Source organism: Bremia lactucae, linkage group LG9, assembly GCF_004359215.1.
Source record: "Bremia lactucae strain SF5 linkage group LG9, whole genome shotgun sequence".
Classification (NCBI taxonomy): Eukaryota; Oomycota; class Peronosporomycetes; order Peronosporales; family Peronosporaceae; genus Bremia; species Bremia lactucae.
This window is the reverse complement of record NC_090618.1, coordinates 3,183,439-3,210,625: the sequence shown is the minus strand read 5'-3', so window position 1 is coordinate 3,210,625 and position 27,187 is coordinate 3,183,439. Positions and strand designations below refer to the sequence as shown.

Here is a 27,187-nt window from a genome sequence, read left to right as displayed (position 1 = left end):
AAATCTTAAAACCTTACCCTAGCTAAATTTTAAAATTAATTTTTGGCCGCCAGATTTTTATCTGGCGGCGACCACATTTGTTACCCATAATAAAGGGATTTATTTTAAGTAAATAACTATTTTAAATTAGATTAAAGGGTATTTTACCCATAAAGTCAATGTAACATAACAAAGGATCTACAACCGATGTTTGCCCCATTACACCCTTCCCCATCAGACTGTTGACACCGAGTGACAACATTCGCTTCATTTCCTCTTTGAGGTTGGAACCAAAACAGCTAACCGTTCGGTTGTGTTTTTACTTCCTTTGTCTAATGACAATCAAGCGTGAATCACAGACTCTTAGCACCTTCCTCGACGATGAGGGAATGGTGGACTTTGAAAGTCACACTCCATCAGATGATGAAGAGCAAAAGCGTCGTTCTCGCACGCCTTCCCCTCTGGATGAACGTCGGCGGGCCCCGAATCCGTTCCCAAAACGTGGTGCCGCTGATGTCTTAACTGCATTGAGCAGGACACGGGACCCTGAGTCCAACATCATCACGAATCCGCTCGACGAAGAGCAAGAGCAGATAATCCTCATAGAGGAAAGAGCTCGTCGCCGAGCTGCCGAAATAGCGAAAGCTAAGGCTCATAGTGAATATAGATTCACTCCGCTTAGTGCGGACGAGCGTCTCAAAGAGATAGCGGGCCATAGCTTGGCCATCTGAATCTCTGGTGACCCGGCGAGGACGCCGGATGACATCGCTGCCCGCGACGCTCTTCATGAGCAATACCTTACGCCAAAGGTAATGACGCGAAGCCAGTATCTGACGCGTTTACGTGATCAAGCCCGTGGGGCTTCGGTGACCTCCATGAGGGAAATTCCGATCGTTTTGTTTCCAAACGAAACAAGGAGTGAAAACGAAGTCTCATTTGAGAACTGGGTCCACCGGGCCCGCCGACTTCGTAAAATTTGAAATATCAGAGAGCCTGCGTATAGAGGTGATGTTCGTTTAGAACGGAAGCTTCGCTTCGATTTCGCTAAGCTTAAGGTTAAAGGTCAGTTACGTTCGGCATTTATGCCACAAAACGAAGAAAGGCCTAGCCGATATTTCAGTGCTTCGATTGACCGTACAACCATGGATCCAAGCCGCATTGAGGCTATAGATCCACCTAATCCCACGTTTAGTGGTGGGAAGCGTCGTTTGACGCGAGTTGACCCTGAGCATGGCGCTCAAAAACGTCAACGGCGTACGGGCAATCTTGCCGAAGAGGTACCTCGAATTCCCAAGAGTTTTAAGAAGAGGGGTACCCTAGCCACTTCACCAGATACTGGTATTGACCCTTACGACGACGACGCCTAAAAGTTTCTCCATATGAAACTGAAGGTTCCCCCGCGCATCAAGCAACGCGGGAGGAAGCTGAAATTTCTGCGGAAGCATTTGATGCATTTAGAATTAATACAGCTTCTGCCTTTGGCATCTGCTTGTTCTTTTTGTTTGTCTTGGTTATCAGCCATCGTATCCCTTACGTGTCTTAACACAATAAATCGCATCGCGAGAAACTTGCTTACTCGTTTCCAAACTGTAACAGGGCTGATATCAGCAAGCTTATCGGCTAATTATCCCCTACCAAGCCCTGAACCACGCAGTTGTATCATTAATGGGACGCGTGGGTGGGTAAGACCGTTTACATAGAATGGAGTATAGCCTGTAAAGGCATGAACAGCGTTATTCAACGCAAACTCCACCACTGGGAGCATTGAGCTCCAGCGCTTTGGTTTCTGAGCACACACGCTGCGTAAAACGTCTTCAATGACGCGATTGACACGTTCAATTTGACTATCGGTCTGCGGATGGTCCGCAGTGGACATATCCAATCTGGTGCCAAGCACTCGGAAAAGTGATTTTTAGACTTTACCCGTGAAACGGGGATCCCGATCATAGACAATTGCCACTGGCAACCATGTTGTCGAAACACGCGATCGATAAACAGCGTAGCTGTACCTTCTCCATCAATGGAATCCGGCACGGCCGCTAAGTGAGCCATTTTGCTCAAACGGTCAGAAAGACCACTATACCGGAACTACCGGCTGAATCTTTCGGTAGCTTGAAAACAAAATCCAAAGTAATGGACTCCCAGCAACCTATGGGGACGGAAAGTCTCGCCAGTGGCGCAGCAGCATGCGCCGAGGGTTTAAACCGGTGGCAAGTGCTGCATATACGGACATATGTGCTGACCCATTTATAAAGTTTGGGCCACCAATAACGCTGGCATATAGAGCCGTAGGTCTTTTCTCTACCGAGATGACCACCAAGGACACTATCGTGTGCCTCGTAGAGAATTCGGTACTTCAAATCCTCATCATGAGGAACAACGACACGCGGAGGGTCCGCGACGTCTGTGCAATAAAGCAAGAGATCGTTATCGATAGAAAATCGATGTAACCTTGCACGCAAACGTTCCGGCAATTTAATACCTGAATCAGATTTCTTAAAGCTCGTAGCAGAGCTACACACTGTTCATCCTTGGCGTAAGCTGAACGGATTAATTCAGGAATAGGCGACGAGATAGTCGTTAAATGAGTAAGCTTATAATCCGGCCTGCGTGATAACGCATCGGCCAAAGCATTCTGCTTGCCGGGCTTATACTTCACCTCGAAGTTGTATTACACGAAAGGGATAGCCATCGGGCCATTCTTTGTGAGAGATGGGTCGACTTAGTCGCCGTGCGTAATGATGCGTAATTTGTATATATCACAAACGGCTTAGAGCCGAGCAGATGAACTCTGAATTTGACGAGAGCATACTTGATAGCAAGTAACTCATTGTCATGAACTGAGTATTTCTTTTCCGCAGCTTTCAGCTGTCTAGACTCGAACGCAATAACACGTTCATGTCCCTCAACATCTCTTTGTAACAGAGCACTGCCAATGGCAAAATCAGATGCGTCACAGACGACACTGAAAGGCCAATTTGGGTTTGGCAGTGCCAGAATCGGGGCATGGGTAAGACTATCCGAAACTGCTCGAAATACATTACTTTTGGTGCTAGTTCAGCACCGTTCAGTATCCTTTTTAAGGAGATTAGATAATGGCCTAGCCATATAAGCGTAATTTTCGCTATATTTGTATAAGTAATTGGCGAGACCCAACTACTTAAGCAAATCCTTTTGGTTTTTAGGAACCGGCCAATCTACTATGGCTTTTACCTTAGCGGGATCCGCTCTAAGGCCTCGCTTTCCAATGAAGCATCCTAAAAAAGGAATTCGTCTGCGCCAAAAATGCGTTTAGATGCATTGGCATACAATTAATTTGTCCACATGCACTCGAGCACTGCTCGCAAATGATCTAAATGGTTTTCCATATCCACCGACCCTGCTCCGCACGACTTTGGACAAAAATGTCATCGAAATAAGTCTGTGTATAACCTCGAGAGGGCGAAACAGTTGCGTCACTAGACGATTAAATGTTGCCGGGGCGTTGGAAAGCCCTTGTGGCATAACCAGCCACTCCCATAAATGCCGCTTGGGGTGCTGACCGCTGTAAGCGGGATATCGCTAGCTCGCATGAGCAATTGGTAGTAACCATTGACTAAGTCCAATGCACTGTACATTGTATATCCCACCATATTATTCTGAAGAACATCCTTTCTAAGAATGAGGTTTGTGCTAGTATAGCGACAGCATTAAGCTTATTACATGCATGTATAATGTGCCATTACCATTTGGCTTTTTGACACAAAATGTCGGTGTTGAATGAGGAGATTTGCTCTCTCGTACCATTCCAGCCTCGTGCTTAGCACGGAAGAAATCGTCAATGACGTCACTCTGCTCCCGTGGGAAAAGTTATTGTCTTGTGACACAGTATTTGATTCCCACAACCAAGTCAACTTCATGACGAACACCTCTATCCGGAGGTAATACAGATGGTGAGTTATTACATACCACATCTTGGAATTCCTTAATCAAGGAATAAAAAGGATCCGTAGGATCCTTAAGGATCGATCACCCATTTCGCGCACTAAGTGCAGCTTTTGTTCATTCAGGACAGCTTCGTCTAGAAGTGACGATGAGTTCAACTCAATTGTTGGTCGAATGACCACCATTTCAGATAAGTCGCCAGCCTTTAAGGCTCGGCCGCACTCATTAATAGACATTTCGTCTAGCTCTAAAAGAGCATGTAACGAAGGGATTGCCGCAAGGCTAAGTTCCTCCTCAATGTTACCTGTTACACCATTTACAAGCGTATGTAATTGCTCACTCGTATCACTTTGTGAGGGTATACATGCTTCGTGTCCATCCTGTCTTGGAGTAGAGACAATACACCTCTTGGAGGCCGGGAGATTCCCGTCCCCGGATTTTCCAGCCTGTATTGGTTCTATACAAGACATGGTGGTTAATTTGACATCCGACAAGGAATTCGGAAACTCAATTTCCTTACCCCGCGAGCATTTTCGTGTCGCTTCACGTGCATTAGAAGGGTTTGACCCAAAATGCCCTGGCAACCGCCAATAGTGTCCCTATTGACACTTAGTATGGTACCACCTCGGCCGACCACACTTGGTGGACTTAGACGTGCCACTCCACGTATCTCAGGGATATTGCACCCTTGAGGTCCTGGCAAATCGCCAACAGTGTCACTACTGACTCTCAGTATGATGCCACCTCGGCCGACCATACTTGGTGGACTTAGACCGTGACTCCACGTATCTTGGGATATTGCACCCTTGATGATTCGGCCTTAGGCCAACAATGCTTTCAGAATTCAGTGAATCGTTATTATAGCGATTGTCGCTCGACGGAGTACGTGCCGCTCCACTTGTTTCTGCTGAGTCGGGCGCAGAATTAATGTATTCAACATTAGAGTTTATTAACTCAGACATGCCAATGTCTAAAACACTGACAGACTTATTCAATGATCCGAGCCAATAGCGCTTTTGTTGCCTAGCAAAGGTGGGTTCATGACTCTCCAAAACTTTGCTAGGAGCATTGCGCGTGGCGCCTAAGGTCTTAGACCTCCAATCGATCCATGGCTCATGGTGTTCTAACCAAGCCATACCAAGGATGAGATCATCTATCGAATCCAAATCGAGGACGGACAGCGTTATATTGTCAGAGTCCACAAACTTTATACCCAAGTTCAATGGAACTTTGGGAATAGTGACACAAGTCCCAGTTGCTAAGCGAACAGTGATTGTATCACCTGCATGCGCTTTAAATGCCTTAACGTATTGTTGACGTCCTTCAAAGGAAAGGCGTCGAGCATAACAGCAAGACGCTCCTAAGTCAATTAAAATTGACCACGGCTTATCAAAGCCCATGACAGTCGCTTGAGCGACTAGCAAGCCAGGCTTGTACTCTCGCCCCGTGCCATTAAGCCCCGAGCTAATTGGGGCTAAGTTCTGTTTATTCTCACCTCCTAGAGGTTCAACAGAAACTAGGTCTCCACCAGTAGGGCGCCCCGTACCTACTGGGTATCGACATTTTCCCGCACCGTACCAGATCTCTGGAATAGATCGGAGTTGGAGCTCTTTTAAGCTTTACGTGAATTTTGAAGAGGACTGGCCAGACGTAAATGTTTCGTGCTTCCGCACATATAACATCTACGGATGGTCTTATGCTGTCCTACAGATTGATGAGGCTCTTCTCCTTCCTCGACGAGGCTCAAATCCATGGGTTCCGCTCTATTCGATGGAACCCATGCGCTCGAAGATCTTGTTCAGTAAACAGGCGTTCTAACGGGAGCAGACTTAAAGACGAACTCGGCGCGTAGCGCTCTGGCAACTGCCTCTTCGAAAGTAGAGGGGTGAGATCGGAATAATCCATTCGGGCAACGCCATCATTGAGACCCCCTCAAGATGGTCACTACGATTGCTTCGTGCACCGGGTCTTGATGCATAAATGCAATGAGAGTTTTCAACTCCTGGACAGTCCCCTAGGGTTCTTCTACCCTGTCGAGTCGCTAGGAGCCGTGCTCTCATGCGAAAAGCCTGATCAGGCGGTGAAAACATACTAGTCATTTGCTGTTGTAGCGAATCTTATGAGGGAAAAGCGTCGTTTATGGACGTGCTGCACGATTGTGCCACTCCATGGCTCTACCTCCAAGTTCCAAGTTTGGAGATGGCCATAGCCACCTTTTGCCGTTCTGTTAAGAACAAGGCGGAATCAATGGACATTTCCATCTGCTTAATTCAAAAAGGGAGATTTTCTCCCTCTTATCCTTCAAATGTCCATTTACAGTTAGAGGGCGAGCCCTTGGCTCTGATTCAGGTACAGAGATGTACCGGGTAGGCATATATGCCGCTAAGTGGTCCTGTACCTGACCGATCAGGGAGGCTTCGTACCGCATGAAGGCTTCAAGCCTTGCATGCAGGACCTTTGCTCCCTGGGAGATAATACATTCCGCGTGCTCAAGCCCAAATAAGGTTTTGAGCTTGTCATAAGTGGCGCGTTGCGCTTCTGACAATTCTGAAACCTCGTCCATCTTCGTGAGGGTTCCAGTCTTGTAAGGACTCAGGCGGAGATTGACTACAAGTGCTACCCCAGGAGCTACCTCCTAAAGTAAGAGGAAGACTTTCAGACTCAGAAAGTCACTTAATTCTTTTGAACTAATGGGTTTAACAACTCAGGGAGTCGTTAAAGCTTAAAGAATCCTAGTTTAAGGGATTCAGGGGTTCGTAGAACCAAGTGGCAACTAGTGCCCAAGAGGATATACCTTAGAAAGGCTTCTATCACTTACAGATCAATGCGCAAGCCTTAGAAAGGCACTTAATGCTTTAAGATCAAAGGGTAACTGCACTTTATTTAATTATTTAAATTTGAAAACCTCACCCTAGATAAATTTTAAAATAAATTTTGGCCGCCAGATTTTTATCTGGCGGCGACCACAGATGTTACCCATAATAAAGGGATTTATTTTAAGTAAGTAACTATTTTAAATTAGATTAAAGGGTATTTTACCCATAAAGTCAATGCACCACAACAACGGTTCTCCAACCTTGATGTGTGCAAAGTGTAATGAAAATTGTTTCTCCAACCTTGATGTGTGCCCCCATTACAACCACCCCAATAGTGGCAAAATAAAATGCACAATTTGGGCACTATTTTCTATTTTAATCACGACCGTGCTATTGAAAGCCTTCTCTTTTATCGAAATTGCTCTTACATCGGAATAGTTGAAAAACGGTATCACCACAATAGTAACATCGGTATTGACATCGATGCTGTCGGACGGTCTGTTGCTCTTAATATCGCTTGGGGGCCTTGGCGCGACGATTCTGCTTCTTTTTTTCCTCTTAGGCTTCTTTGCTGGAACGAAAGTACGCATCTAGCTGGCTCAATCTCATCGCACAACCTAAAATACACCTTTTTGCATTTAGAAAGTTGCTCACGAAGACCACGCCGAGGTGGTACGTGGTGAAAGAGGCGGCCTGGCAGCTCTTCGTAAGCGTAAGGAACGCAAGAAACGCAATGCAGGGCGAGAAGAGAACATAGCGCCTGCTGAAGCTGTCCAAGCAGCTCAAAATGAAGCAGTCGCGGCCACGGAAGACAACAACGTGGAGCCGTACGTGGTGTTAAATAAGACCGAGACATTAGTAATAATGATTTGAAATACGAAGCTAGGCGTGCAATGACGAGAAAAGAAATTGAGAAGGAACTTAAGCGTCGAGAAAGGGAACAGCTACGTCAGGTATGGAAACGGCTTGGAAGACCGGACCTGACGCTTCTAACGTGGTCGTTTGTTGCTGTAGTTTGACCAGCAGCAACGGGAAGAACGCCAACGTCTTGCAGAGGAAAAAGAGGCAGCGTATCGCATTAAACGCGAAGAGGAAGCCAAGATCGAAGCAGCGATGGAGGAGCACGAGCTGAGAGTAAAAGAAGACAAAGAGCGCAAGGAGAAGAAAGAATTTGACCACTGGAAAGACATGTTTACGATTGAAGAGAAGGGTACAAAGCTGACTGAAGACAGTGAAGAGAGTCAGAGGTTGTTGCAGCAATTTATTGAGTACATTGTGTCACATAAAGTGGTGTTGCTTGAAGACTTGGCTAATGCGTTCAATTTGGCTACACAAGAAGTAATGAATCGCGTCGAGTCTTTCCAGGCAGCCAATCGCCTTTCGGGCATTGTGGACGATCGGGGGAAATTTATTTACATTACCGAAGAGGAAATGGACAAAGTAGCCAAGTTTATTGAACGACGCGGACGATTAGGCTTTGCCGAGTTGTCAAAAGAATGCAATAAGCTCATTGGTCTAGACGGAAATGCGCAAAAGAATAAGACGAGCACATTGGATTGGCTTAACACTGAAGAGTAGGTAAAAAAAAAATCGATTTTGCTCTGATAATATCATGAATAAAAATATCCTTTTTGCATCTTTTTTACCTCCGTTTTATGGTACAATAAATGAGTTGACAACGCAAACGTTGAACATCAAAGTACCCATTTGCAGCTTTTTTTTTGTTACACCCTTTGCAAGTTGTACACCGGCGACATATAGCCAAGCAGAACGCATAAAAATTTAATAGCACCCGCGTCCCATAAATCAAAGAATTTATTGCTCAGGTGTACATATAGCAACCTATGATTATCTTTGATGTGCTTCAAATGTGCCGACCGTCGTCGTCTTTTCATTGGCGCTCATCAAACTCCGCGAAACATTACGAAATTAATTGAAGTAAGAAGATCCAGAATCTTCTTTATCGAAAAGCAATGGCCTTCTCCTGACGTTTTAATTTCTTATGCTTATATCGCCTCGGTAACTTCTCATACGGTGCTGACAAGGTCATTTAAATTAAACGACTGCCAATCCCGAGTAGGCATAGTTTATGGTTAAGACTACGATGGTTCACGCTGTTTTTCTTTCAATTAAACCTCAATCCAATTTCGTGCCATTTATAGGTCCCAAAATATATCTCTTGATTGTCACGTCGGGTGTAGCCATTACGGCAACAAGAAAACATTTGAAAAAGATTGCGTCATCATAAGAATAGGCTCATTTTTAATTCAAGAACAAAATTGATTAGTACTTATTTCAGAAGCTCTGCATTGTCGTATTAACTTTCAACTGATCATGTCTCTCAAAGTAAACGTAAGCTACAAGGATCAAGCCTACGCGCTGATTTTCTCAGACAAATTGCCACCTTCAGTAGCTGACCTGCAAGCACAAATTGAATGTTTCATGGGCGTACAAAAGGACGCACAGCGATTGTTTCAGAAGCGCCATCGTATTGACTGCAGCGACCCGTCAAGACTGCTACGTGACGTGTGCGATACCACAATGTCATTGCGCTTAATGACTGGTGCTTCAATGAAGCAGATTGAAGAAATGGAGGCCTCACACAGAGTTATGCAGCGGAATAATACGATTCGGTGCGTAGTACGATGAAGAATCGTGAATGACGTGTAAAAAACTGAATCTGAGACTGCAACAGGGAGACTCGACGCGTTGTCAATATTGCCAAGCGGAATGAAAAGACTCAGGCGCGTGACGCATTGTCCACGAACTACCGCTTTCACGCGATTGAACCTTTAAATCACTTTGCTGAGAAGGAGAAAGCGCAAGAGATTCTTGAAAAGCTGGCAAATGATCGAGGCATACTTGCCGTTATGGCCAAACATAAGTACGGAATGTCATGGAGACTTTGAAGCGATTGCACTGACTTGATTTGGGACTGCTGGTAGATGGAGCGTTGGGGTATTGGCCGAAATGCCGCCAGATGGAAAAGTTGGTGTGGACCCCGTATGTGTGATGGGGTTGAATCAGAATATGGGCCAAAAGATTTTGCTTCGATTGCGGACGGATGATTTGCTAGGATTTCGCAAATATTTGAGGTCGGTTCATGGATACTTATTGAAGAATTGGCAGTATACTTAATTAAATGTGAATTTGAATTAGTATCAAGAAGGTGCTCTTTCACGAATTGTCACACAATGTGAGTATTTTCTGATTCGTATACGACGGACTGGAGTGAAAACTTACTTTTGCGTAATTTTCTGTAGGTCTACTCAGTGCACAATAATCAGTTTTACCAGCTAATGCGCCAAGTTGAGAAGGAGTGTAATGAACTTGACTGGACGAATGGCGGTGGTGCCACAGTTGGTGAATTATCTTTGATTTCACCGCAAAACAATTTCTCTCAAAGCGGTTTAAGTGGAAATCGACTTGGTGGTGGGACACTACCAAGTAGCCGACTGCTGCGTATTGCGCCAATTGAACCAAGGGCTCAAGAAGAAGCTCTTTATTTGTCCCCAAATCTGGACGAGTTGCTTGCAAAAGAGGTTTCGGCTATTGCATCGAGAACGGAACCGGCTGATAAAGGTTGGACGGTGAAGGATTCAAAGGCTAAAGATGTCGATATCGCTCGGCCTCAATCGGCCAATACGTCGCATGCCTCGAGAGTTCTAGTACGAAATAAGACATCCTCTTATTCATTTCTGGTGTTTGTCATCCCTTTGTAATTTGCTTTTATTACAGCCTCAAACACAAGCGGAAACTGCTGATATCGAGCTTGCGACTTTGGCGATGAGTACGTACGAATGGATTTGGTTCTCTGATATGCTTTAACTTGTTTGCATTATAATGTTCAAGGTGGACGCGAAAAGCGCATTTACGACGCTGTGAATCATTTACAGAGCCATTACAGCACAGCGTTAATTGAAAAGGCAGCGTCCTTGCTGTATCAAATTGTTTCGAACATTATTACACACCCAACCGATGAAAAGTTTCGTTCTATCCGGAAAGCCAATCGACTGTTTGACGGGCAGGTGGCAAAATTCCCCGAGTGCTTGGAATTCTTACTTGCTCTTGGCTTTGAAGACCAGTTGGACAAGTTTGTGTTAGTCCGCGAAGATCCAGCACTCCTTTGGATTGGTCGTTCGACGCTTGAAAGTCTCTTGTCGGCAGAAGCTTAAATATGCAATATAGGAAGAGGAATATAAAGTATCATAGACGTGATGTTTCTGTAATACAACCTAACAACCTGCAAAGCCCAATGTCGTCATTTTTCTAATTGAATTAAAGAAAAGTGGCGGGGTTTTACCTTCACACTAGGTTCAGCAACACCTCTCAATCCCACAAGAACAATTAAAAATCATGCCTCAAATATGCCAAATTTCATGTTGCATGACCCGCGACAAAAGGCCCTTTTTCGTGACCATTTTGGCTCAATGTATAATAAATTGCGTCTTTTACGTCTATCCCGTCGCACACTTGGTCATTCGTTTTATCAAGACAGTCGGAGAACTGTTGCTACTGTGTTATATGGCCCGCAAGTTTACGTGGTTGTTCTAAAGTTGATTAAGGGTCAAACGTGTGTAATTTAAGAAACATTAAGCTGTCATGTTGTTTTAAACAGGTCGGTCTAAACTCTATTTTTTCTTGCCATGCTTCCTCGAGATATGTTTTTTGCCCAACAAATTGCCGTGACGAGCATTAAGGCGCGACAATGTCCGCTTGACCTTCATCTGAGCAGCTTCGGCTTTTAGATCGACGCGTGGCAAATCCGTACGCACGTTAACGATCGATTTTTTATCCCTCCCCGCCTTGTGTTCTTTCTGTAAGTTGACATTCGGTTGGTAAAAGACACTACTTTTTTGGCATGCTTGACGTACAGAATTTGTTCGAAATGTGATCATTTGCTCGAGCTTTTCGCGATTGTAAAATTGGCCTTTCGTGTCTACCAAGAAGAAACCACGAGTGCTGGCTAATTTTAAAATGATGTTATTCTTGGTATTCGGGTGGGCCGATACGCATGAAATCGGCACATCAATGGGTGGTCCTAAATCCTAAGCAAGAACACGAGAAATTAAACAGGATCATGAAGACTGCATACATTCAAGTTTAAAGCCGAACCCCAAAAAACTTATGGGTCGTAAATCGCAGCTTGTCCCCTCCTGCAACGATGGAAATGCGAGCTACGGTTCGCTGTATGGCACAAGGAATGGATTTTACTTGATATGAAATGGCGCTTTCCAATGAAAAAGAGCGGTTTACCCTTGCTTGGAAGCCAATGAGACCAGCCAATAGAATACTCATGCCAAAGCCCACCGATGAGCCGAAATCGTCCGAGATGAATGAATAGAATGTTGGCTCTCCCAGCACCGGATGCACTAGGAGTCCACTCATTAGTAAGGATCTTAAAAACATAGCGTTTCCTACACCGAGCACGTACTCTCTACGAGACTCTGCTCGTAGCCTTTAAGCCATGACCAAAACGCAATCTAGACAAATCAAATGTAAGTATTACAAACTAAATTGTCACTTAAAATAGTAACAGCACACATGAGCGAGAGAGCCAGCAGACATGTAGCCAAAATAGCTCTGTCAATCACGATAAAAAGGAGCGTAAGACATGAGTCGTAAGGCAAATTGGCTCACTACATTTGCCGCACCTTGCGCGGATATTCGTAAAGCAAGTCGCCGCCCTTCTCTTCTACATGCTCTGGGTGATTGGATAGCACCTTTTCCCAAAGTTTCGAATTCGTGAGTTCGTCGTCCCCGCTCTTCTTAGAATTTATTCCTCGTAGATTGCTGTTGGCACATGAATTAAGCTTTCTTATATCATTAAGCGATAGCGTTACGTACGCCGTACTGAAGAAGCGTACAGCTTGAGATACTTTGCAGCGTCGGCCACGAAACTGTAGCGAAACTCGATCGGACGGAAGGTGGAGCCTTGTCAGCATGACCAGCTAGGAAAACGCAAAAAGTAATATCGATAATATTAAAGATGACAATGGTCCTTTTAAAAACCTATAAATTTCAGCTATAGCGTTTAATGGTGAAAAGTGGTCAACGCGACATTGACGACTTACAGAGTTGCACCCATGTAGGTTTGTCAACGATCGTAACAAACATATTATGACTAAATTAAAAAAGATAAAAATGAATTTAGATTATGTTGTCTTCTCTAAGATATCAAAAGCCAAAAGTATCCTTTCCTTTCAGGCGTCCTCCTGTTGCGTTCAATGCGTTTAGTGGGAGTCTACCTAAAGTCACAATGTGAGAGTGCTGAAGCAACTGATGCTAGTGCATTATTTTGAATTTGCGTGTGATCATGTTGTTATTGAAGAAGTTGCCAATTTTAACGAGGAGTGTTGCGCAAGAGACGAAGATGTCCTTACCTAAAAGAGGCTCCATATCTCCAAAAAGATAAAAGAGTCTTACTTTAATGCGGCCTTAGCGGCTCTACAATTTAGAGGCTCAAGTACACGACCCGAAGTGCTCTTATTCGATGTAACCTAAATCATAGCACTTAGCACTTATAAGAGCAACTTGACAACGTAATTTTTACGGTAAACGCTTCTCCTGTCGGTTGCAAGGTTTCCGACGGTGGTGTGAGCTTCAAACTCCTTGGCATCGACGATATCGGCTTCATTTATGGTGAACTTGGTTGCGACAATGGCTATTGCCCTCATTGCAAGCTGCTTAACACACTCATATCGCTGTAATTTGAAAGCAATTTTCGGAATGAGCCAAACGTTCCTGCAACGGCATCACAAATTCAATTACCGGCCCGTGGTAAATCTAGAAAGATGACGCGTTTGTCGAAATCACAGCTGACGCACAAAGAAATGGAGATTTGGGGGGTTGCTTCATTGACCACTGCCGATTTTGCAAAACGTAAGAGATCACTTTTTCTGCTCCAATGGTATAATTATAACTTCGATCGTCATAAATAAGCACACTGACGACTGTCGTTTTTGTCATCGCGCCCTTTTGCGAAAACCTTGTTCTGCCGTTGGTGTGATTCTGTAGTATGAAACGGCGCCCGAAGAAAAGGATTTGATCCCGATGGTGCTCTTGCCTGCATTTTCGTTAGATTGATCACAATTTATTATGTGCCGATGCAGAACGGCAACAGATCTTGTTTGTGTCGAAAGGGTTCGTGTTGTCAACACTTTGAATATAGACAAATAGCCATGCAATTCTTAATTTAATTCAGCTTCCCGCCCCATAAGGGACATCGCGATTATTCGGTATACTCGACAAAGCGTAGTTTGACTACCTTCGCAACGATGATGGGGTTTGATACCACAAGTCATCTGGAATATGGGATGGCAGTTGTGTCCAAGGACCCAAAACTTCAAGCGTTGTGTGATGGATATCAAGGTTATCAAGGGCTTATGTATTAAATAAAGGATGACGTAGACGTATTGTGTCAGAGAATAAAGGATGCGAGCGAGGAAAAGCACTGACAGTGTCAATAAAAACCCAGACCTCTCACACGAAATCAATGTCTACATGACTCTTTTTAGTGTCACATACAAGCAAGGAAAAATCATAGGAGATTGACAACATGTAATAATGTGTAACGTGTTGTGATTTAAAAGATTAAAATATCCAGGAAGGCTAAGAGGATGTGGTTATAGCGAACTATGGACCTAATCTTATTTAACTATTTTATTAAGCGTAATCTACGTGAAACGCAATCCCTGACAAATTCGATTATATTTCGGTCTGCATGGTCCACATCATTGCGTGCTGCTAGCCTCCATAACAGAAGCTGCCATGCAAATTGACAAGATTCCCGCCATTACTGACCTGGGCATCCACACTGAGCGCCACCTTGAAGCGCTATATTCTGTGTCCAAACATTTTCCAAAGGACCGGATCCAGAGGGCGACGCTGCGTACGGGACTTACGCTCGAGTACGCGATTGAGAGCAGCGCCGACGAACCCGAGTCCGAAGACTTGCCCGCAGAGAATTTAGTCATGATCAATGGATTTGTAATGACAAAAGAAGGCTGTGCTCCCATTATTGATATGCTTTTGGACAAGTGGGACACAAAGGCGCGAGGGAAAAAGCTAAATATTCTCAGTTTTGACAATCGCGGTGCAGGAGGGAGCGACACTCCATATACGCGCTATACGACCACTCAGATGGCGCAAGACACGCTTGCTTTAATGGACCATGTCGGCTGGAACTCGGCACATTTCATGGGTATCAGGTAATGTCATGGTTTGGTGATTGCGAAACGCAACTGCTAATCATTTGCGGTGTGTCTGTAGCATGGGCGGAATGATTGCACAGGAGCTGGCAGCGACAGTACCGCATCGTGTGCGCTCGCTTTCACTTGTGGTGACGACCCGTGGCGCGTATATTCCGCACATGAGAATGTGGAGACCTTTCTTAGGCTCGATTTTTGGTCAATCGATGCGTTGTCTATTAGAGCTGCTGTATCCCGCTGCCATTTTAGAAAAAACTTTGGAAGGTCGCAATGGACTTACAGTGCAAAACGCTCTTACGCAATACCATTCAACGCCGCAATCTGCGAACCAATCTTCTTCATACTTTGCGATGCTTGCTCAAGGGATGGCGATTTTGACACATTGGGTGTCGAACGAGCGATTGGCAACTGTCGCGAAGTCAAATTTTCCAATCCTTATTATCGGAAGCAAGCACGATATTATGATTCCACCCGAAAACTTTGTGACTCTGGTGGAACATCTGAAGGGAGAGCACGTACGAGCAATGTTCTTTGAGACAGGAGGACATGGCGTGCCGTTTCAGTTTGTTGAAGAGGTTGCTGATGCTCTCCAAGATAGTATTGAGCGTTCGTGGCTGTGATTCCAGAGAAAAGAACTCGTCGCCTTATCTGATAAGCAAAAATATAATTCATACCTAAACCAGTTGCTATTCGTCCCTTAAATCAGTGCGAACATATCGTATTGCAATTCATTGGGTGTTTTGATAATAGACTCATTGGTCTAGTTTCTTACTCTTGATGATACATGTCAAATGCTTTTTTTTCTAAACAACCCCTTTAAAGAGTGTGAGCCTGTGAATATACTGTAAAGCTTCGAGCCAGCCGAATGTAGCAGGCAAATATTATACACTAGCACCTTAGCCTAACTTGACAGGAACAGTTCTCTAAGAGGTTACTGATTATGCTAGTGAGCGTGCGTGCTTTAACTTAAATAGGTGTCACGAGCTGCGCCGTTTACTGACTCAGAGTGCGAAATTACTCAATGACGAGACTTACAGCGCACAGTCTCCCTGTTGGCAAAAGTGCATACACACGATGACAGCTGGTTGGCCATTCCCATGATAATCCCAACATTACTTCCCGTTGCATTCTCGCCACATGGAATGTGCAAGGGTGGTGACGCGGCACTGATATGTGACCTTTGCCGTTGTAAAAAAGAAACAGATCGCTAGTCTCTGTACGTACTTTTCAGGCTGTCGATATCGGCAGTGAGGCAAATAGCTCTGATAAATTATTCGCTACAAATATCACGAGCTAAAGGGTGCACTTTATTGGCGCAATCACTTTCAATTTCGTTGCAACACCGCATAAAATGTCGTTTAAACCCAAAATCGTATTGTCTCCGGGCATTCGCTTCCAGCGTCAGGTCGAGGCACTATACGCTGCGCCGAAATACTTTGGCAATGGCGTCGCGAAAGAAGCCAGGATTTCCACAGGAATTACAGTCAGCTATGCAATTCTCGAGCTGCCACCAATGAACGCGTCCGTGGGCATGGAACAGGTGGTGCTGATTGCGGGCTTTATGCAGCCCAAGGACACATGGGCGCATTTCATCGACGCGCTGCTGCCCAAGTGGAATCAGAAGCAGCGCGGCGTGGGTTTGAGCATCCTAGTGATGGACAATCGGGGCTTTGGCGGAACCGACGCGCCCTTTGGAATGTACTCGACCCGCACCATGGCCGAGGACATTCTGGCATTAATGGATCATATTGGTTGGCGATCAGCGCATATTGTGGGCGGCAGGTGCGTAAGCTGCGCTCATTGAGCAGACAATTTGCTAAGGTTATGACTCTGCTACAGTATGGGCGGCATGATTGCGCAGGAGCTGGCGCTGCTTGATCTTCGGCGAGTATGCTCGTTAATACTCGTGTCAACCAGCCGAGATAGGTATAAGGCTAGTGGACGGTCGCTTGGATTAATGGTTCGCAAAACCACTCTATTTGCGTCAGTATCCGATAAGGCAAATAGCATGGTGGACACTCTCTTCCCACACGAGTACATTAATACGACCACAATTGCTGAAACAGGCGAAAGTGTGCGTTCGGCAATTGCTCGCATGTATGAATTGCAGTTGAAAAGATGGCCGGAACCAAGTCTCAGTGGCGTCATCGGTCAAACTACTGCTGTCCAAACGCACTTTGTGTCGGACGAGAGGCTACGCGACCTTAATAACGCCAGCTTCCCGATCCTGATCGTAAGTGCCATGCGGGACGACGTCATTCCACCAACTGAGTCGATTATTCTAAAAGAGCATTTAAGTGGCGATCACGTGCATACGCTTTTCTTTGATGCTGGTGGTCATGGGGCAATTTGCCAGTACGCGGACGAAATTGCCGATGAGGTCGTCGAAACCATGAGGCGAGCGTCCCCGTGTGATAATTTGTAGTAATGAAGCTTACGGAAGATTGTGCCATTATTTTTTGTGGAATGTTTCTTGCTAATGGGTGTGTGTACACCACGTAAATGATAAAGTAATCTTACCAGGCACCTAATTGTTGCCTGGTAAAGCCTTTTTTTATTGCGATCTGATAGGTATTTTAAGTGGAATACCGTGGTTTCTTTTCGGTAATACTGACAGAAACCATCACTCTACCTCGAGCAAAATGAATGACTCCGACTTTGTTGCGGACTCCGATGAGGAAGTGATCGATGCATTACCATTTACAGAGGAACGTTTTGCGCGTGGAAACGATGCGATACATTCTGCTGATAGAATGTGGCAGGTAACAGAATGCTTAGCGGAGCCGAGAAAACAAGAACTCGAGCAGAATAGAGCGATGCCAGCGGTGCTGCAAACAAAAGTTCAAGAACAGGATGCGGATGGAGTAGATGCAGCTGAACAGCAAAACAAAGATAATGTCGAATTAAGTGAAGAATGCAAATTTAACGAGAAGACTGACGACGAGGAGTTGCCGCGTGGTCTGTTGAAAGTTGGGACATTGGTGGACGTGGAGTCTCGAACATGGCCTGGTATCAATAAACAAGGAGGTGCTGGACGAATCACGCGTGTATACCGTGAAAAATCTTGTGAAGGAGAAAGTGAGGAGTTTTTCTATGACGTACGCTACGTTTTGGGTGGATTCGAGAGAAAAGTCGAGCGAGTCTATGTCCACTCATCGAAGCTCTTAAAGAAACATTCAAATCGTGAACGAGTTAGTCGGGAATATTACCACAGTACGGTGGATCATACATCTTCTTTTGATACGATTGCTGACGATGTTTTGCATGTTGTGTGTCACTAGACGATTATATTAATAGGCCCCATTTGAGAAAGCAACGAGAAGCCCAGGAACGGCGGGAAAAAAGAATACTACATATACCTCAAAGAAATAAGAAAAGGCGGTTGCGCGATGTAATGCAAGCGGCGGATGAAAAGCTAAACGAAGCTTCATCTTCAATATTGGCAGAGAGGGCACGTGGAGAGTCGAGTCAGTCTACGAATTTTAGTGGAAATTATCCAGATGATGTCTCAAGTCGTCTCGTGGAGCAGCCTGCAGTATCTCAGCGACGACGACATCGGATTATTGATAGCAGTGACGAAGAAAGCAGCCGTAGTGGTGATGCAAGTGACCAATCTAGTCATGAAGTTGAGGAAGTGGAAACTGAAAACTACCATGACATGAATGACAATTCTACTGAAAACAGTGAGTCTGACAGTCGTACAGAAGGTTCTGAACAACCTTGGCGACTGGAAAGACAGCACGCTCGAACCAATCGTCGACAATTTGTTGGAGGATATGAACACACTACGAACGATCTTGATGGCAACTTTATTCAACCAGAAGGGAATCCCGAGGAACTTCCAAAAGATGTAATCCGATGCACAGGCCTTCGATTAGAAAAAACGACGGACGGATTGATGAAGCAGCTACAAGACATTTTTGCTCAGCAGCAGAAACATATTGCCACTTTTCATGAGGAGCAGAAACAAGTGGATCAGATGCTAGCAAACTTGCCCGCAATTTCGTTGAGTGGCCTTAATGATCTCTATCGTAAGGTACGCTCGCTGATTGTATGTAAGGTCCATCGCCTATAGAAAATTGAGTTTTGTTTTGGGGTCAGGTTGCCACCTTGGACAATGTATTTTTGACGAAAATATTGGTAAACGCAGGCGAAGATGCGATGGATACAATCGCTCGAACCCTTGACCGACGTGAAAATCTGGTATGGTGCTCTGCGCTGAGGCAGTCCGTATTGATAGACAGCTCACTTTGTGCGCATATCTTGAGTGTTTAGCCTTCTGCATTTGATCAATTAGATCGCGAAATTGGGGATTGGAAGGACGAATTGAAAGAGTGCTCTCAGTGGATTCACAACATCCGAGGGATTGTGGAAGACGCATTTACGCTACGAAAGGCTCCGATACCGCGGGGTCAGCTAGAACAGACCGAATCCTCATGCGATAGCAGTTATTCATCCGACAATGATGATGCGTATCATAATATTAACGAAGCTGATAAAGCTTATAAAGTTGACGTGGGTGAAAGCAACACACCAAAGCAAAAACGACACCACGATTTCGTTTTAAAGAATGATGTCCGTCGACCAAGTCTTGCTAAAGCACGTAACCACACTCACCGATCAAAGCATATGATTGATTCGACTCTGGATGGATATTTATCACAGAATCAATCCAGTGACGGCTTTCAATTGAATTTCAGGCTTGCAGGACGGCAAAGAATATCCTTTTCCGACCCTCGCTGGCCTTGGGTCGAACTTGCTCGAAAGAAGCATCAGCGGTCTAAGGAAAGCATTCAAGATCGATCGACGGATTTATTACGACGAGGAGTTATTGATGAACACAAAACTTCACGCACTGTCCGTGATATTCATTCGGCAAGCCTGGTAGCTCGAAAAAAGAGTAGCTTTGTTCAAGACCAGCGAATGTTTCTTCGTAATAAACGGCATCGTGGTATGCACCAGCAGCAGCGACCGCACGAGACTTTTGTTGCGCAAATTCCTTCAAGTAAACGACGTCATTATAGCCAAATTCCTTACGCAGCTAGAAGTTTTTTTGACGGCGTTGTTTCAGAGCCGCAAGTGCGAAAGATGTGCACAAGTAGTTGCACGAATCAAACGAGCGACTCTGGGCCAGAAATAGTCGACTGGAAGGCTATTTTCGACGTGGTGATGTATGACTCAAGCCTATTGGCTGACGAGACTGGCGATACTGATATTTCACGTAAGAAGGAAGACGTTTATTGTCGTTTTGGCTATCAGATCTCGGACTCCCTAGCTCCATTGAATTCGATACATGACGAAGAGTTTGGGTTCGATGATTACGAAAGCTTTGAGGCCGTTGCTGCAAGACAATTCTCTCGAGTTCGACAATCCGTCAATGATCTTCGAATCTGCGAGAGCGCCTTTATGGACTCCCTCTCGAAAGGAAGCACAAGCGCAGTTAATGAGGAAGAGTATGCAGACACAAACGAATGGATTCAATTGGTTTCTCTTGGAGAAGCTTATCACAAAGCGATTGCAAGTCTTGCTATTCAAATCCTGCAGGCTTTGAAAGGAATTACTCTGCTGGATTTGCCAAAGTTTCTAAAAATCACTTGGAAAGAAATGGCGGCACTTATTCGGCAGCTTCCTGACTGTGATTCCTTATTTAATGGGTGTAAAGCATACTTCTTTTTCTTTGAGGTGGCTGCCAGAGACGCAATAACAACGCCACTTTTGACTGCGGTCTCACGTACGTTTTGGTATTGTCTTCATATGCTTGAAGCCCTCCGTTCTCTCTCTGATCGTCTCAGTGAGACACATGACATGGTGAAGCAAGAGATTGAGAATGTCTACCGAACTATATTACCAATTAACAGGCTGATTTTGGCCGTTGTGCTGTTTTTATTCGATTTGTATATCTTTCTTCCATCATCCCATCGTGTGATTACAATAGGATTCGATAAATCACCGCCTGATTCGTTTCCAGCATTAGCTTTGTGGATATTAATTCGTAATTGCAGCTTAAGTTTGGCTTGCGTGAAAAAGTCTAACGAAACAGCTCTATCACTAAAAGAGAAGCACGTCTGGGCATTGCTGCAAACAGTATATCGACAGCGCTATTTCGACAAACTAGCTTGTTGTTTTATTCGCGGTGAATCATATGGAGGTTACGTACGTGATTTTGAATCAAAAGAGCAGAATAATGGGAAATCTGGAATCTGCGACGAGACTTTTCGAAGTAAGCTTCTAGCACTGGAAGCGACTTGGGACCTTTTAGCTATTTTGTCTTGGATTTATTCTGAGCCTGATGCTGAAAGGCACGAAGAAGCTGTGTGAGTTGATAATATTTTAGAAAAATGTTGTCTATGCACTGAATTCTGTGGCAATGGTACTTGACAGATGTGATGCAAAATGGGCCGTTGTCAAAGACCTTCTTTACCCGAACAAGCTTTTATTTCTGCCATTTGAAGCGCCTTTGAATCAATCAATCAATCTACAACTGGAATATTGCCAATGTGTCGGTAAGTCACGAGGTAGTCGAGTTAATCGTCGAGCTTTTTTGAGTCTGATATTGATTTGTCTTCAACAGATCGTTACATACAACATGTGCTGAAGCGTATCACGACATTTTCGAAGCGCTGGCATCCTTCGACAGGTTTGTGTACTTTAAATTTAGCTTTAAATTCTAGCTCTGACTTATCAGTTATGAAGACGTTGTGGAGCAAATTTTGCGCCAGCTCTGTGGCACTCATGCTCTGCACTTTCCACACATAATAATATTTGAACTTCCTCGACTGCTCAAGCAATATATTTCTCAATGCCGAGATATCGGAAACTCGAAAGCTCGACTTTCTGCATATGCTGGAGAAAACAACAACGACGACGACCTTACGTCAAATATCTGTAGGATTATTTGGGTAAGAAAGGGAGTTTCAAATGTTTTTGTGCAGTAATATAAGCGTTAAAACTAATTTGAAAAAATGTACAGATTCAACTGCTAAAGATTGACAGGCGTGTCCACCGGAGTCGCTTTCGTCGCTCTGTTCTCAACGCAATACCACAAAGTTCCGATATTGAACGAAATTCTACTCAAATTGAATTGTTAGTTCCAAATCAACTACGCACTTGCAAATCTTCTGAAAAAGACTGGCATTGGGCGCGAAAACCCGATAAATTAATGAATACAGCGCCAGTCCAACAATCTCAAGAATCGCAGCCTCTTTCGCTAATAATTAAACAGGTGCGGAAGTTGATTTTCGTATCTATTGTGACTTTTTTATAATTCTTCATGTGCTGTTTCTATATGCAATATAGGAACAACTGAGCACCGCAATATTACTCGTATTCGGAGTTGTTGGGATTTGTATGGAGTGTGGCGATAATAATTACTTTCCAATCGAGCGGCCAGACAAAGACGTTCGATACTTGGAGCGAGAGGTAGACTTTTATTGCAAGGAAATTCATCGGTGGACTGCAGGGAAGGTGGAATGTGAAGTTTTAGCGGCTCAAGCCTTCTACACGCTAGGCTTCGTGCTTCTTGAAAAGAGGTCATTCGAATTTCCTATAACTTTTAGTAGTCTGAATGACCGGCTTGATTCATCCGTACGTCAATTACGGGCAAATTTTCCTATGCCTTCAAGCCTGAGCGAATCGCATGGTGCTACAGCGTGGAACATGCGCAATCGCCAGCAGCTGCTACGAAGTAATGTACTCTGACGCATCTTGAAACTCGTCACGAATAATTTTTACACTTGTGTTTAGGAGCTGCGATGTCACCGCTATTCTGTATGCGCGATTTGATGCTCAAAATGATAGAATTGCCTTCATCAGGGTTGAAAGCTGGACCTACGTTTGAAATTGCCGTTTGTAAAAGTCTCGAACATGTCTTTGGCACGGGAATGGAGGCTTGTCTATATGCTGCAACGCAGGGTATCATTGCTGTGGAGGAGTTAAAGATCGCTCTTGAGGTATTTCAAATCGCGCTTCCTCGGGCTCCAGATGAGCCAAAGCAATGCTTTGCATTGCTTTCTTCCTCACATAAAATTTGTGACGACGAATTCGACGAAGCATTAGCGGAGCTTGACATGGATAATATGCTTGAAGGACGCGATGCTAGACCTGTTCTAGCGTGGACAATTCATGTGTGCCGTTCAAAAGTAATTGAGCTGATCAGTACTAATCTGCGAGTAGTCGTGCAGCAACTTGTGCTGAAGTATCCGTTGACCGATGCTTCGACGTTTGAAGAATTGTATGCGATTGATTTGCTTGGCCTGGTGATTGGCACGGGCAAAGTTCAGTTCCTTTGGAACAATTACATGTCCTCAACTGCAAAGTCTAGAAATCTTGCTCCACGCGTGCTAAGTGCTGTGCTCAAGCATAGTCCCGTAATTAATCGGCTGAGAAGTGTTTTTTTTAAGGAAAGTGAGGCTGACCGGGAGTTATGTATCGCTTGGTTGTTAGGAACGCTTGATATTACTACATTTCACAGGAATCCCGTTGCATTCAAATTAAAGGATGCCCCATTCACAGTGAATGGGAGAATGACTCAAGAAGTAAAAGCGCACAAGTTGACACGCATACATCATTCAGACTACTGGGTAATGTTGACCGATGGGCTCATTTTCCATGTTCTTCAAAGTGATTCGATAGAGTTTGAAACGATGGATTTAAATTTGCTTAACGTCTTGCGTAAGGTCGCTTTGACATGCAAGTTTCGTTCTTTGTTTGGTGCCACCAGAGCCGGACTTCATGATGCTGCAACTCTATACGACCTTCATTTGGATGTATTTCAGTCCTTTTGTAGAATCGCTGGCGATCTTTGGAACTCGTATACTGCTACTAGCTCGAGTCGTTGGCATGAAATGAATCTATTCCGGGCTAAAATGGTAAATCCTACAACTGGAATCTTCGTCTCTTTTCTCGAGTGAGTATTTAACTGCGTATTGAAAATGTTACGCATTACTTACACGACTCGGTGTGATAAATACAGTGGCTATAAGTACAACTTTCGGCAATCTTGTCGCGAAATTGACCGTTGGAACTATAATTGGCATAAGCTAGCCAAGTCATTTCTTCGCCAAGCTGGAGGAATTGCTGTAAAAGGGCGGTCGATTCATGATATAGACGACTCCATTAAGTCATTTGATGAAAGGCTTACGGGCCTGACGACAATGTTTCAATTCATGTATGAATGCATAAATACTTTTCTTTTCTATTGTGGCGAGATGGCGATTGGAGAGACAAACCTCTTCTTCAGCTTGATAGAATTACTATTTCGACAGATGAATAGTGCCGAATATCCTCAAGCAATTAAGCGATTGGAGATGCAACGACGACAGAATCATCGCGACGGAGCAAAGAATATTAATTCGGAGCTTCGCAACGGATTTTGCTCCGCTTCAATGCGATTTGTCGACAGTGTGCAGCTTTTTTTCGCATGTCAAAAGTATCCAAGCTTACTCCATTGGTTTGCACAGGTATGCTAGCTTTACGAGTGATACACCTCACGTATTGCCTTAAACTATGTGCCCTGTCTTGTAGACATCCGAGATATACCAGACTTTTAAGACCGGTTGGCTTTCCTCTCCTTTAAGAACATTACTTGTCAACATGTTGGATCCCGATGGCCCTCTTGGTATCCACAGCTATTACCCAGACGACGACGTTACTCAAAATACCGGTCTCGGCATTGATGAGACGACAATTCGCCGAGAGGCATTTTATTTATCGTGTGGTCTGTTCAATTGTAAGCGCACAAAATCATTCGAACATTCCCGAGCTGAACTTGTCTACACGTCGTGTAAGCGCATACAGCAACTCCGAGTATTTGTGTTAAATGATTATGTGAGAGAAACGCTATTATTCGTGCTTCAACAACGGGATGTCATGGTCCTGCTAGAAACGGTGGTGCCTTTAAGCCAATTCGTACGAGCGACTCTCCACCACGCAAACTTGAATGCCGAGACCCCAAATGCCACTCAAGTGAAACTCCTTGCTGAAAATGGCGTGGTTAATTTTGATTTTCAACTTAGTGAAATTCATCCATGTCTAGAATGGATCGTGGAATGCATGATCAAGCTCATACCGGAAGAAAAAGCTATCAGAAGCACGATTTGGTAATTTGCTAAAGGTGTCAATGTATTGATTGAACTAATTTGTCTGACTTGTAATACATGCAGCTGTGTATTGTTGGTCGAATTATGTGGAATTGTATGCGAAGCGATTACATTTCACGATCGTCGGCCGATGGTGGAACTAGTTTCATTGGTTGAGCTGGCGCTCACGTATCTTCAGACCGTCTACTTGGCACTATCCAAGCGGACAACAGCAAAGATGGACACATTGTTTGTTGCCAATATTGAGTCACCGTCAAGTATGCTCCGTGCGCATCGATTCTGTCCGTCTGCCTTTCGAAGTATTAAAATCGATGACCAGTTGGATCATCTTGTGATACAGCAAACGGATACGTACAATATCTCCTTGGCACGAGCCACAACTGATCTCCTCGCTGCGATTGTATGTGTTGCCCAGCACTGCAAAACTTCGTCTTATGAACGACTAAAAAATGCCTTCATCGTTAGCTGACCTCGAGAGACGTTCGTTGGAGTGTAAAAAGTTGAAACTGATACTTGTATCTGTTCGTGATTTTTTTTAGCTTTACTTTCTCTACCACATTTCGACTCGGACAGAATTGGTGGACCTTTGCAACAAACAAATGATGACTTGTGTTAGGGTAACACCAGTCACAAAAAGGACTAGTGTATGATTTGCGAGATGAAGCGAAGCTGTTATCGTTGCGCTTGTCAACGGATAAATATGAGCGACGAAGAGATACTTCACGGAACTAGAGGTGTTAGCTGCTCTAAAATGCGCGGCATCATGAAAAAATGTAATAATTTCTTATTTTCACTAAACAAGGGGTATCTAAACCAGGTTTTTGCTAAACCGATTCATATAAGATTGAGGTACTTTGATTGGCTAAAACTAGTACCTTTATTGGGGTATTCCAGATTACGCCATCATACGCAGCGCGAGATTCTGGATCTTTCAGTAATTTAATAATTGAGCCGCTAACCAGCACCCACCTTTGGCTAACCACAACTCACCCTATTGATATAGACCTAAGCTAATTTCCAAAGACTGTGATTGGCTGGAACCATTAAATTATAACAAAATAACTAATTTGCCGCCGCCATTTTTTAACGTCAATTCACTTTCCATAACTCTTTAATCTTTTTATAATGAACAACCTGAACAAATTGGAATTACCTGGAGAGCTCGGAGAACGTGTGTTTGCTACACTAGAAGAGGCTCGTGCTGCAGTGATTCACAATTGCAACACGAGGGTTTTGTTTTGACTATCAAGCATACAAGGCGGGTGGGTAGCAAAAAAGCTGGTGACGTGAAAGCTGTGGTTCTCTACTGTTCTTGTGGAGCACAACAGCCACAATCAGAGGCAGAAGCAGAACAGCAACAGCGCAAACGCAAGCGCGTGCGTGGCAGTCGGAGAACAGGATGTATCTTTAGCTGCACCATATGCCGTCAAAATGACACAGAGTGGGCAGTATTTTTATAACAAGGAACACAACCCCGCACCCTTTGCCGATCCGTCTGTCCACCCGCAAGGACGTGCTCTAACCCCATCCAACGCCAAGAATTTATGCGGCTTGCTTCAGATGGGCTGCGACCGACGCGCATTGTAACGGGCTAGAGTTGCCCTAATGTTACACAGTCCCCATTAAGTACATTTGGTACTTAAGGGGATGGTCAATTACTAAATAATAGTAATTAGACCCAACACTCGGGTGTGGTGCACATTTGTGACCAACCCTTGTGGATGTGATGCACATGGGTGCATTCACATTAGGAGGGATGACGCCCAGCGTCATCCATGATGACGGCTAGCGTCATCAGTTACGCGAGGTATCTATAAAGATACGCTCGCAATACATATTAAATGATATCTATAGAGATATCATTTTAATTGGTAAAAATAGGTATTTGTATTTAATTCTATTAAATATAAATCAGTCTGAAATTTACTACCTACTTGGTAAGTGCGCACGAGGAGACGGATTACCGCTCCCGTGACGTCACTTCACCAGAGTTCTTAGTGTGTTGGGTGAGGTCGCTTGCGCGCCCACCACAACTACCTCACTGCACGCAAGAGAAGCAGGTGCAAACCGCTTCCTCGCTGTGCTAGGGTGTGTGCTAAGTAGAGCGTGGCCGCATTACGACGTGCCCGCCTACACTTGGTAGCACTTGAAATCCTTCCCA

General features: G+C 44.5%; 5 protein-coding genes across 5 annotated transcripts; 4 read left to right on the top strand and 1 right to left on the bottom strand.

The window, feature by feature from the left end:
* The first annotated feature begins 7,092 nt into the window (after positions 1 to 7,092).
* CCR75_006662 (uncharacterized protein) lies at positions 7,093 to 8,364 on the top strand. Its single transcript, XM_067964730.1, has 4 exons — positions 7,093 to 7,301; positions 7,362 to 7,546; positions 7,606 to 7,672; positions 7,734 to 8,364. The coding sequence occupies exons 1-4, from the start codon at positions 7,203 to 7,205 to the stop codon at positions 8,295 to 8,297; spliced, it is 915 nt and encodes a 304-aa protein (XP_067818323.1). The 5' UTR covers positions 7,093 to 7,202; the 3' UTR covers positions 8,298 to 8,364.
* Positions 8,365 to 9,023: 659 nt separating this feature from the next.
* Positions 9,024 to 10,975, top strand: CCR75_006661 (uncharacterized protein). The gene is made up of 7 exons (XM_067964729.1): positions 9,024 to 9,352; positions 9,415 to 9,603; positions 9,665 to 9,814; positions 9,879 to 9,915; positions 9,983 to 10,387; positions 10,458 to 10,509; positions 10,572 to 10,975. The coding sequence occupies exons 1-7, from the start codon at positions 9,054 to 9,056 to the stop codon at positions 10,892 to 10,894; spliced, it is 1,455 nt and encodes a 484-aa protein (XP_067818320.1). The 5' UTR covers positions 9,024 to 9,053; the 3' UTR covers positions 10,895 to 10,975.
* A 240-nt stretch (positions 10,976 to 11,215) lies between these two features.
* CCR75_006660 (uncharacterized protein) lies at positions 11,216 to 12,764 on the bottom strand. The gene is made up of 7 exons (XM_067964728.1): positions 12,567 to 12,764; positions 12,374 to 12,512; positions 12,264 to 12,302; positions 12,154 to 12,202; positions 11,835 to 12,091; positions 11,594 to 11,767; positions 11,216 to 11,536 (listed from the first exon to the last, which is right to left on the bottom strand). Exons 1-7 carry the CDS (start codon positions 12,662 to 12,664, stop codon positions 11,351 to 11,353), a joined length of 942 nt encoding a protein of 313 aa, XP_067818321.1. The 5' UTR covers positions 12,665 to 12,764; the 3' UTR covers positions 11,216 to 11,350.
* A 412-nt stretch (positions 12,765 to 13,176) lies between these two features.
* On the top strand, positions 13,177 to 15,613 carry CCR75_006659 (uncharacterized protein). The gene is made up of 2 exons (XM_067964727.1): positions 13,177 to 14,929; positions 14,991 to 15,613. Exons 1-2 carry the CDS (start codon positions 14,490 to 14,492, stop codon positions 15,547 to 15,549), a joined length of 999 nt encoding a protein of 332 aa, XP_067817939.1. The 5' UTR covers positions 13,177 to 14,489; the 3' UTR covers positions 15,550 to 15,613.
* A 667-nt stretch (positions 15,614 to 16,280) lies between these two features.
* On the top strand, positions 16,281 to 25,495 carry CCR75_006658 (uncharacterized protein; the record flags this gene model as incomplete). The annotated part of the gene is made up of 15 exons (XM_067964726.1): positions 16,281 to 16,711; positions 16,769 to 17,338; positions 17,547 to 18,142; positions 18,211 to 18,965; positions 19,031 to 19,132; positions 19,205 to 21,243; positions 21,311 to 21,432; positions 21,501 to 21,566; positions 21,623 to 21,828; positions 21,900 to 22,151; positions 22,226 to 22,613; positions 22,673 to 23,834; positions 23,901 to 24,387; positions 24,452 to 25,026; positions 25,090 to 25,495. 15 exons carry the CDS (start codon positions 16,281 to 16,283, stop codon positions 25,493 to 25,495), a joined length of 8,157 nt encoding a protein of 2,718 aa, XP_067817938.1.
* Between the last annotated feature and the right edge of the window lie 1,692 nt (positions 25,496 to 27,187).

Bases quoted from the DNA above. Each gene is read 5' to 3' on its own strand.
- CCR75_006662 (XM_067964730.1), top strand. From the start codon at position 7,203: ATGCTGTCGGACGGTCTGTTGCTCTTAATATCGCTTGGGGGCCTTGGC. The intron at 7,547-7,605 runs GTACGTGGTGTT...ATACGAAGCTAG, and splicing joins GAAGACAACAACGTGGAGCC to GCGTGCAATGACGAGAAAAG. The intron at 7,673-7,733 runs GTATGGAAACGG...TTGTTGCTGTAG, and splicing joins AAAGGGAACAGCTACGTCAG to TTTGACCAGCAGCAACGGGA.
- CCR75_006661 (XM_067964729.1), top strand. From the start codon at position 9,054: ATGTCTCTCAAAGTAAACGTAAGCTACAAGGATCAAGCCTACGCGCTG. The intron at 9,815-9,878 runs GTCGGTTCATGG...AATTTGAATTAG, and splicing joins GGATTTCGCAAATATTTGAG to TATCAAGAAGGTGCTCTTTC. The intron at 10,510-10,571 runs GTACGTACGAAT...ATAATGTTCAAG, and splicing joins GCTTGCGACTTTGGCGATGA to GTGGACGCGAAAAGCGCATT.
- CCR75_006660 (XM_067964728.1), bottom strand. From the start codon at position 12,664: ATGCTGACAAGGCTCCACCTTCCGTCCGATCGAGTTTCGCTACAGTTT. The intron at 12,513-12,566 runs GTACGTAACGCT...ATGTGCCAACAG, and splicing joins GTACGCTTCTTCAGTACGGC to CAATCTACGAGGAATAAATT. The intron at 12,092-12,153 runs GTACGTGCTCGG...GTGGACTCCTAG, and splicing joins CGAGCAGAGTCTCGTAGAGA to TGCATCCGGTGCTGGGAGAG.
- CCR75_006659 (XM_067964727.1), top strand. From the start codon at position 14,490: ATGCAAATTGACAAGATTCCCGCCATTACTGACCTGGGCATCCACACT. The intron at 14,930-14,990 runs GTAATGTCATGG...GTGTGTCTGTAG, and splicing joins GCACATTTCATGGGTATCAG to CATGGGCGGAATGATTGCAC.